The sequence below is a fragment of the Onychostoma macrolepis genome, chromosome 24 (assembly GCF_012432095.1).
Source record: "Onychostoma macrolepis isolate SWU-2019 chromosome 24, ASM1243209v1, whole genome shotgun sequence".
Taxonomy (NCBI): domain Eukaryota; kingdom Metazoa; phylum Chordata; class Actinopteri; order Cypriniformes; family Cyprinidae; genus Onychostoma; species Onychostoma macrolepis.
Genome location: NC_081178.1, coordinates 21552412 through 21562912, shown reverse-complemented (window position 1 = coordinate 21562912; position 10501 = coordinate 21552412). Strand labels below are relative to the sequence as shown.

Here is a 10501-nt window from a genome sequence, read left to right as displayed (position 1 = left end):
CCCAAATTTATGTAGCGCATTTCAAATTTCAAAACAGACGAGTCGCGCTTGTAAACAGTGAGAATGGATGCGGTGGACTGAAAGTCGGACTGTCTAATTCAAACTAATGCAAAACGAATACATGTCGCGTGTAATAGCATTTGTGGTGATATGTGTTTGATTTTCAACACAATAATCACCATAAATCGGTTACTTCTCTGAGGGAGGATCATCTGACTACACGGTGAGACGACAGACAGACAGACTAGTGATCTAATCTAACGGTTAGTGAACTAGTTGGATTAAATTAACATTTGAAGAGACAGCAGAAATGGAAGCTCATGGAATATCATCTGAAGGCTCAAACAGCGCAGTGAAAGCTGCCTCCATCGAGGACTTTGTGCTGGTCAAACCTATCAGTCGAGGAGCCTTTGGGAAGGTTTACCTCGCCAGAAAGAAATGCAACTCCAAACTCTATGCAGTAAAGGTACAGAAATATTTAATTATGTTTTGTATCTAATGTTATTATTATTACAATTACACATGCCATTATTTAAAGTAAGTATAGGTTAATCGTATTATAGTCATTTATTTTTATATTCCATTATGACCAAAACGAAAATGTATCCTAAATTTACTAAAATTTGATTATTATAGTTACTGTTTATCATGTCGTTCAGATTTTCTCAACTGTTTAACCATTTTTTTTAAATTGTTAGTATTGCTAAATAATTTGTTCTTTTTTTTTTTTTTCCTGTCAGGTGGTGAAGAAAGCAGACATGGTGGATAAGAACATGACCGATCAGATGAGAGCTGAGAGAGATGCTCTGGCTCTCAGTAAAAGTCCTTTTATTGTGCACCTGTTTTATTCTCTTCAAACTGCAACTAAAGTCTATCTGGTACGTACAAGGATGAATCTCATGAAAGCCTGTGTGGTTCACATTTCAAAAAGACCTCAGGTGGAAAATATAGAATAGTTCACCCAAAAATGAAAATTTGCAGAAAATGTACTTACCCGCATTTAGATGTGGATGAGTTCTTCATCGGAAAACAGATTTGGAGAAATTTTGCATTACTGTACATCACTTGCTCACCAATGGATCCTCTGTAGTCAATGGGTGCCGTCAGAATGAGAGTCCAAACAGCTGATAATAACATCACAATAATCCACAAGTAATCCACGTGGCTCCAGTCCATCAGTTAACGTCTTGTGAAGTGAAAAAAAACTGTGTGTTTGAAAAAGAAACAAGTCCATAAAGGCATTTTAACTTCTAAACTGTCTCTTTGACTAAAATATCGTAATTCAAAATAATGCTTCCTTCAATAAAATGGTCCATCCCCTGTTGTCCTATCACATCAAAATCCAATCATATGTTAGTTTAGAACTGTTTCCGCTTATAAATGGTGCTAAATTTTTGTATATCTCTCTCTTGATTCAGACTTTTTCATTAGAGAAAGGGATATTATAAAGTTAATATCATCTTAAAGGTGAATTTGTTCATTACAAACATTTAGTTTTTTCACTTCACAAGATGTTAATTGATGGACTGGAGCTGTGTGGGTTACTGTGATGTTTGTATCAGTTGTTCTGATGGCACCCATTCACTGCAGAGGATCCACCGGTGAGCAAGTGATGGAATGCTAAATTTCTCCAGAACTGTACTGATGAGTAACAATCTAATCTACATCTCGGCTGGCCTGAGGTTGTGTACATTTTCAGCAAATGTAAAAAAAAATTTGTGATACTTTAAAAGGTGCATGCTTAATGCTGTTTTATTTGATTTTTTTTTTTAGGTGATGGAGTATCTGATTGGTGGAGATGTAAAATCTCTTCTTCATATTTACGGATACTTTGATGAGGACATGTCTCTGAAATACATCTCAGAGGTCGCACTCGCTCTGGATTACCTTCACAGGCACAGCATTATTCACAGGTATATTCACAGGAAAATTATGAGTAATTTCTAGTCTTTTGTTTATCAAACTGACATTCCTTTTTATCATTTGACTCAGGGACTTAAAACCAGACAACATGCTCATCTCGAATGAGGGTCACATTAAACTCACTGACTTTGGGCTCTCCAAGGTTAAACTTGACAGGGGTATGTTTTTTTTTTCCAAATAAATATATTTTTTATTAATATTTTTAAAGCTGCAGTCAGTAAGATTTGTCTCTTTGTCGCCATCTATGTTTGAAAACCTGGAATTGCAGTTCCGTGCGGAATAATTTTTGTTGCGGGGGTTGTACTCAGCTCGGATGAATCTAATGTTTTGAGGTGAATGTGTGGCAGTCAGTCACCGCACCGGTGTGGATGTTTACTGTACTTCGCAATCACAGATTAGTCTACGTCTTGGAATATATGACCCAAATAAGAATTTTCACTGTATATTGTCATCTGAACAAGTTACAAGTCAGTCACGTTTGTTCTGACCAACTGAGGAAAAAAGCATTAACGTTACCTTTACATTATACATTTAATAATTCCAGCTGCTGTGAGAAAAGGCTATAAACGATATGCCACCTGCAGGATCCTCACATGCGATAGCATACTAGCCGGGACAACTTCTTTGTGTTCACAGACGTGACGTAACGACGCAGTGTAATGCTTGAATTTCCCGTGAAAACCTACCCATACCACTCAAATTAGAAAACATCATTATAAGCTAACCGTTGTGAATCGGGCTAAAGTAAGGTAATGGTTTTGAACACTGGTTGGTTATGTACTTTCTCAAATATTGATTTCGGATAATTTTTAACCAAAAAAGTTACAGACTGCAGCTTTAACAACCAGAAATGCTAAAATATTTTGACTTTATTGTGATATTAACAAACCTTTCCTTCCCCATCCTCCAGAACTAAACCTGATGGACATTTTAACCACGCCTTCTTTGGTGAAACCTAAGGAAGATTATTTCAGAACACCTGGTCAAGTTCTGTCACTGATAAGCTCTCTTGGTCTCGTGAGTAGATTTGCAGAATCATTCCAATTGTATATTACATATTAAAAAGTTGTTTTTTTTTTCTCTCTCTGCTGTCCCTGATAATTCTGTTGTTGCTTTATTAGCTTTGATTTGATTGCTGATTGATTATCAAATATCTATTTTAGTAGCAAATTTTCATCTTTGAATCATTTCAATAAAAGGGCTATAATGTAACTCTTAGCTATATATAAAAAAAATAAATAAACACACATTTGGATAAACTGTGGCATACAGCGTGATACATTAATGCTTTGTATATCATTTTTAACTTATTCTAACTGAAGCTTTCCAGACTGTCATTCTTGCAGTTTGGACAAAAACGTCATGCCAACTAGCTAATGTTAGTTAATGTTACCTTTCTGACATTTAAATGTATTATCTACAAAATACTAAATCGCTATCAGTATCCTTCAAAAGTCTAGAATTAGTGCATTAAATAATTTATGCTGTTCTTTTGAACTTTCTATACATCAACCATTTTTTTAAAAAAGTGAATGTAAATGTTTCTTGAGTACCAAATCCACATATTAGAATGATTTCTGAAGTCACTGTCGTACTATCACATTACAAAAATGGTCAGTATATCACAAAAACTACAAGAAATAACATTTAATTTTCCAAGATATAAAAATGCAAAACCCTGATCAACACATGTAAGACATAGTGATGTAAAGTGATGTTCTGTTATCTGTTATATCATTAAATCAACTTGTCTACAACATGTTTGAAACAGTTTGTACAATATGTTATATTTTGACTTGAATTGGCAGAATACCCCGGTGACAGAAGGCAAGCGTCACAGCACCACAGTGTTGGGCAGCCCCATGTCCTGCAGCAAAGTCAAGCAGAGGAATAGTTCTCTGTGTTCACCTCTCCTGAAGAGACGGGCTTATCATCTGAATTCACCATTATGCACAACTCGAGCTCAAGGTATGTGTCAGAATACATACCTAGAAAAGAAAATAATTATATACATTTAGAGTCCATCATTGTCTGTAATATTGAGAACGACATTTGTCTTTTGATTATGGTTTATTAGAATAATGTAAAGCCTAACATGTGATATTCTCCAGGATCCAACAGTGTATTCAGTCCTGGCCTGCTTGCTAGGAGTTTGACACCAAGGTTGATGAAATCAAGGAAGAGATTTGAGACTCTGAGTGCTGGGAGTGCTCACTCATGCATGTTACCATCCACTACTGATTCTGAAGACTGTGTCAGCCCGATGTGGGAAGATGAGCAGGTTTGTATCAGCATTACTGTTTTAGGAAGGGCTTTTGTTTCATACAGGGCATTGAATAATACTATTTTGTCTATGTAAATTAAGTAGTAATGTACTAAAAACTAACTAATTAATCAGTCATTTTAAATGCTATAATTGAAATTCGGCATCACAATGTTTCAAATGTACAATATGAAAAATGTATTTTTCAGCGATTGATGATCAAAGTAAAAGTAGGGGAAGTGAGCAGCTATTTTATATTATATAATGACTAATACATATGAAGAAAATCTGTAATTATCTGTATAAATGTATTGAGCAGTAATACAATTTAACTATTGTATTACTATACTATTTTGAAGTTTAACAATACTTTTTACTTTTCAATTTTAGTGTATATAATAAAAGAAATTAACCTGACAATGTCATGCATTTCTAGAATTTACAAGATGGTGAGAACCTTCCACAGTTAAACGGAAGAGAAGTGGGCAATAGAATGTCAAGAAACCTTCCCTTGACACCTGTGGAAAGGAGGAAGATGTTTCCAGCACGAGCTCAAGATCGCAGCACTGTTCTGACTCCACTCAATAACCAAGTGGACAATAGCAGAATTATTAAACCAGATATTTCTGCAAAGAGGCTCCAATTCAGTGCATCCGACCACTGTGCTACTCCACTGGGTAAGGCTGATCTCCGCCAATCAGTTGGGAACGGTCTTATGAAACCGGAGCCACCAACAGAGCCTAAATCCTCAGTAAAGAGAGCTTTTGATGAAGTAGAGAAAAGCCCAGAGCAGGCTGAGATCCACTGCAAGAAAAACGACGCTGTGTTTAAGAGGTCTTTCCACATTCCAGAGGACAACTCAAGGGCCCACACAGGCTTGACAGGCATTTTCTCCACTGTGGGGCTTGATGATGTTAAAAGTGCACCGATATATCAACAGTTGAGTGAGAGAATGGGCCCAAAGCAATCTAGTCCGATAGCCGTGGCCAAAAATCTCTTCTGTGATCTTGAAGATCAAGGTGAGGAGTTGGCTTTGCATAAAACAGAGGTCATCTCAAGCTCCCCGACCTCACCCGGCGATGACCGAAATCTCAGAAGAAGCCTTAGTTTAGATTTGGATGGCTCAGCCCATGAGATGTCAGTGGTTAAACAAGAGGCTTTGTCTTCCTCTTTTGAGGAGCTGGATGAAAAAGATATTTCTGTAGTCACACCGGTGGCCCGGCCCACCTTGGCTACACCAAAGCACAGCAGTGCAAAGCTGCATAGGGGTAAATCTGAGCGTTCTCTTCTTGACCATCCTCGTGGGCTGTCTGACAGTATGGTCAAATCACCTGGCTTTCTCAAACCCAGGAACGTGGTTGCATTTAGGAGCTACTGCAGCTCCATAAACCGCTCTTGTACTTCACATATCAGCCTGGCCTCTTTGGATGCCATGGAGTTGTCTGCGTCAACCTCCTTCCACAATGCCCAGTCTGCAGTGACTCCAGTTCAGAAGAAAAGACCTAGTCTGAGCAGCTCACTTTACCAGGTGAGAATCTTTTGTAACTCAAACTAAACTGGAGAAAACAAACAAAAAAAATTTTAGATTGGGATTGGAAATGAAAGAATGTTTTCTTTTTCTTTCATAGACTCCACAGCAGATGGTTATCTCTCACACTCCCTATAGGACACCAAAAAGTGTCCGTAGAGGTCCAGAACGTGTAGAAGGGGCTCCTATCCTGGGAACTCCTGACTACTTGGCACCAGAACTTTTACTAGGCAAATCTCATGGTAAGAGTTTAAGTAGTCAAGATTTAGAAATATGTGTAGATCTTTTGTAGATATGTGCCTCAAATGTTAGGTAATGATAATGGTCAACCATTACGGATTTTGCTGCTGAATGGCTGAGCAAGCAGGGCGTCCAACAGCCCGTATAATGCAGATATAACATAGATGTGGAATGCATATGCGATATACACAAAAATGCTGAAATAAAGTCAACATTGAATTGCTATCATTTTTACTCCAAATTCACACACATTAGCAAAGTGGACAGGGTTATGAGAGCGATTCCATTATTTAAAAAATGGAAAATACTAATTAGTCTGCCATTAGTATTATAGAAATGTGGGACTCATTTGATACAACACACTTACTCTGTACTAGCATGTTTTTACGTTATAGTTGTATTAAAAATGTCTGTGTAATTACATTTGTAACTAATTTCTGTAGTTACATCTATAATTAATTACACTTTTTTGACATAAGCATATAGTAGTTAAAGACACCTAATATAAAATGGGCCTGAATTTTGCACTTTGCCTTCATTAACAGATATTATGTTTTAGTTTCAGGGCCTGTACGCTGTGGTAAGTATGCTAAACAGTATTGAGTTAGATTATAAGCAATGGAGATGTTGGTGCATGCGTGGCAGCTTTACCATATTAAGGCCTCGATATACTCACAGTGAAGTTTTTTTAATTTTTTTATTCTTAGTAGTGGTAAACTTTTAACGAACATCCTTTGCAGTTCGATGAATATGCCAATATGTGCTGTGTGCTTTCCTCTCAATAACAAAATAAATGACAGCAATGAGAAAACAGCAGTTAAGAAAGCATCCGATCATAGTGATGTGGATATTTTTACACTGGCTCTGCAATTCAGCACTCCAGTTAAGTCATGTAATGTTTATTTATATAGCATGTTATACAACACATTTATTTAAAAAACATGCAGCTTTACACTGTTAAACATAAAATGTGTTAGTCTTGCTTTCAGAATTAGAATTACACATCAGAGAAAGCAAAATTACGTAATGACCATGGACCAATGGTAGTTTAAAGGTGATTAGAAATCGAAGCAGCATTTTACAGAAAGTTATTTTGGCAAGATGCTTTGAACTTCTGAAACAAATTCAAAATTTAGCCTAATTTTGTTAGAAATCATATCACGCTAGTTCGTTCTTCAGTTTTCGTATATCGGGGCCTTGAATTAAGGACATGGCTGACTAATTCCAATATGGGTTGCAGCTTTTGTGATTGGCAGCTCCTGATTCATCTCCCTTAATGCTTCAGTAATGCTGTCTGAACTCTGTTGGGCTGTTATGATGGTTCTTGGGAATTCTGGGGGATTCTAGTGAAATTCAGTGAAAAATATTTTGTCATTCTAGTTAATAGAGTCAAGTAAACGTAATTTATGGCTACTTTGTAGTACTTTTAGACAGTAGCCATGGTCAGTGTTGCCACCTTCTGGACCTACTGATTAGTGCAAAAATTGGGTCACATGCACTGTTGTGTTAAAAAAAAAAAAAGTGCCATTTAATTTAGATATACTTGTTAAGCCCAAAGTGTACTACACTTTTACTTGTATGCTATTGTATGGGTACAGTGCGTGTGGCGCAGATTTGGAGAAAAATGTTTGACACAGATGGAACTTTGCCTGTGTTTCGCACACATTGTCAAATGTAGTATGTTTGAAAGGCTGTGCGCTCAGCTATACGATTACACTAAGTGTTTGAGTGAAAGCTTAAGTATACTTTCATGTTAGCAATTCAAAAAATAAATTCATGTTTGTTCTATGGGCATAAAAGGTGTCTCAAATAGTGCAGCTTGTTAAAGAGGTGTTATTACTTTTCTAAGCAAACAGTATTTTTATTATTTTTTTTCACCTGTTTTATTGTGAAAATTGTCTATCAACTTGCAACGAAGAAGGGACTGAGGTAAAACTAGAGATTTGGCAGTGTACTCTTTTGATTCCGTCTTTTTGACCACCCAGAACACCCTAGCAACTGCATAGCAACACCCTGGTAACCATCCAGCACATCCTAGCATTGGGGTTTTGTAGTTATGTTTTCTTAAAATAGTTATTTTTGCTGTTTTGTGCCACTACTGGCACAAGAACTTGAAGTTGATCAGTTGAAGGTATACATGTCTGAAACTTAAGCGCTTATCTTCACTTCAGACTCTTGAGAACATTATTTATGACCCGAGGACTGATTTTTGTTCAGTTTTGTAATGTGACATTTTCTATCATTTTCTACTTGAGTTCAAGCTGGTTTTGTGTGTTGTGCTGATTCCTTTTCCCCTCAAAATCAACTTACGACTGCTGTTGTCACTGCTTTATAATAGTGGTCACATTCTAACACATTGTGCCAAGATTCATGTTTGTAGAAATAGAACACAGAGTCTCAATTGTTTTTTGTTTTTTTGCTCTCCTACAGATTTCATGGTGGATTGGTGGGCGTTAGGTGTCTGTCTGTTCGAGTTCCTCACAGGAGTCCCGCCGTTTAACGATGAGACCCCTCAGCTGGTGTTCCAGAACATTCTCAACAGAGGTTAGAGGGCCAGTGATTAAATACATTTTTGTTTTTAAACTGTTATTTATTAAAAAAAAAAAGTTTTCAAATGGAACACAACTTAAGATATTTTTGATGAAATCCGAGAGCTTTCTGACCCTCCTAAGGACATCAGTGGTTCAACTGTAATTTTAGTATGCTACGAGAATACCTTTTATGCGCAAAGAAAACAAAACAATTTTTTTCCCCTGCACAAGAGTACCACTTTTGTTGAATAAAGTCATTTTTGTTTTCTTTGTGTACAAAGTATTCTCGTAGATTTGTAAAATTACGGTTGAACCACCGATGTCCTTACTACGTTTCTGGGTCTGGGAACATTTCAGTTGTGCTGCTGTCTATGCAGGGTCAGAAAACTCTCCGATTTCGTCAAAAATATCTTCATTTGTGTTCCAAAGATGAATGAAGGTCTTACAGGTTTGGAACGACATGATGGTGAATAAGTCATGACGGAATTGTCATTTTTGGGTGAACTATCCCTTTAACTGTTTATTATTATTTTCCTCATTATTATCTCAGAATGGTTCCACCATATTTGTAAATGTGTGCCCCTCAAAAATATCCATGAGAAGAATGTTGTGTTGTCTGTGTCTGATCTACATGTGCTTCATGAATGGTGTGTTCAGATATACCGTGGCCAGATGGAGAGGAGGAGTTAACCCAGAATGCAAGAAATGCCATAGAGATTCTTCTCACTATGGATGCAACCAAACGGGCTGGCTTAAAAGGTGGATACCCACACAAACATCTAACACTTTAGAAATTCTTACTAACAAGTAATGAGTGTTAATGACTAAAATACTTAATTCTCAATATTAACATTTACTGCCCTCGATACTTTTCTTGTCCTTTCCAATCCTTTCTGTAGAGCTGAAGGATCATCCATTCCTTGAAGGTGTGGACTGGGAAAACCTTCACCATCAGACTATGCCCTTCATCCCTCAGCCTGATGATGAGACTGACACCTCGTACTTTGAGGCGAGAAACACGGCCCAGCATCTCACTGTATCAGGCTTCAGTCTGTAACGCACACAGACTGTAGTGCAGTGGACTCTGTATGTTCAGGTGTAGCCGTGTTGTGGAAGCTCTAATGAATACAGGTCCAACAGTGCTCTTGTTTGTCCTCCATCCTTCTGTCTTCATTCATGTTTTGTATGTTCTTGAAAATACACATGTAGAATGACGTCATGCTGGAAAGCGTCCTGAAATGCAGTGAGGTGGGATTTTAACCACAAGACTTGTATAAAATCTTCCGTTACGGTTGTTTGGAAAAAGTAATATATTATATAACGACATTTAGATTGAAGACGTTGCTATTTTTACTCATGTTTTCTTGAAAACTATGCTTGTCGGACTGTAATTTTAACATGCTAAATATTTTAACTAGTCTACAGTAAGTATGATTCTGAACATGGTTGCTGCTTATAAAATGTATGCCAATTTATAATCATTTGATACATATGCAACGCTTTGGAAATGTGGTTTATAACACTATTTTTAGATGATTCTGGAAATGTTTCACATTAAATAAAATAAAATACGATTGTTGTATTTATAAATATGCATTGTTTCTGGATTAATTATCTCTGAATCTTAAAACGTGCTGTTTTTCCACATGTAAGCATAAATAAATACATTTCACTTCCTGAGGGGTATTGCTTGAGTTCTGCTGGTTCCAAAAATGCGTCCAGGAGTGAGTTCATGTCTGACACAAAAGCGACGAATCAACCAATTAAGAAAAAGCGCGCAAAACTACTACTTTCTTTTCTTCAATGACGTGTATACAGTTGGTGCACCTGATTGGTGGTTGTGCAATTATTATTATTTTTTTCCTTTAATCTTTAATTACTTTAATGTTTGTTTGATGCTAATTAAATAAGACATGTCACATATGTATTTAAACATACCCTGGACTGTCACATTGCCTGCTTTCTGGAATACCCCCCAATGTTGATAAAGAATGGAATATATTTTCTTACACGTGT

The 10501-nt window shown here is 36.8% G+C and overlaps 1 protein-coding gene across 3 annotated transcripts; it reads left to right on the top strand.

The window, feature by feature from the left end:
• mastl (microtubule associated serine/threonine kinase-like) lies at positions 1-10161 on the top strand. Of its 3 annotated transcripts, none has more exons than XM_058765952.1 (13): positions 2-223; positions 339-466; positions 741-878; positions 1774-1913; positions 1993-2081; positions 2834-2940; positions 3732-3891; positions 4035-4204; positions 4623-5714; positions 5815-5956; positions 8385-8498; positions 9143-9244; positions 9385-10161. In XM_058765952.1, exons 3-13 carry the CDS (start codon positions 759-761, stop codon positions 9540-9542), a joined length of 2394 nt encoding a protein of 797 aa, XP_058621935.1. In that variant the 5' UTR covers positions 2-223; positions 339-466; positions 741-758; the 3' UTR covers positions 9543-10161. The 3 variants fall into 3 exon arrangements, with proteins under 3 accessions (XP_058621933.1, XP_058621935.1, XP_058621934.1); XM_058765951.1 differs by having other exon boundaries at positions 2-263; XM_058765950.1 differs by having other exon boundaries at positions 1-466.
• Positions 10162-10501: the final 340 nt, after the last annotated feature.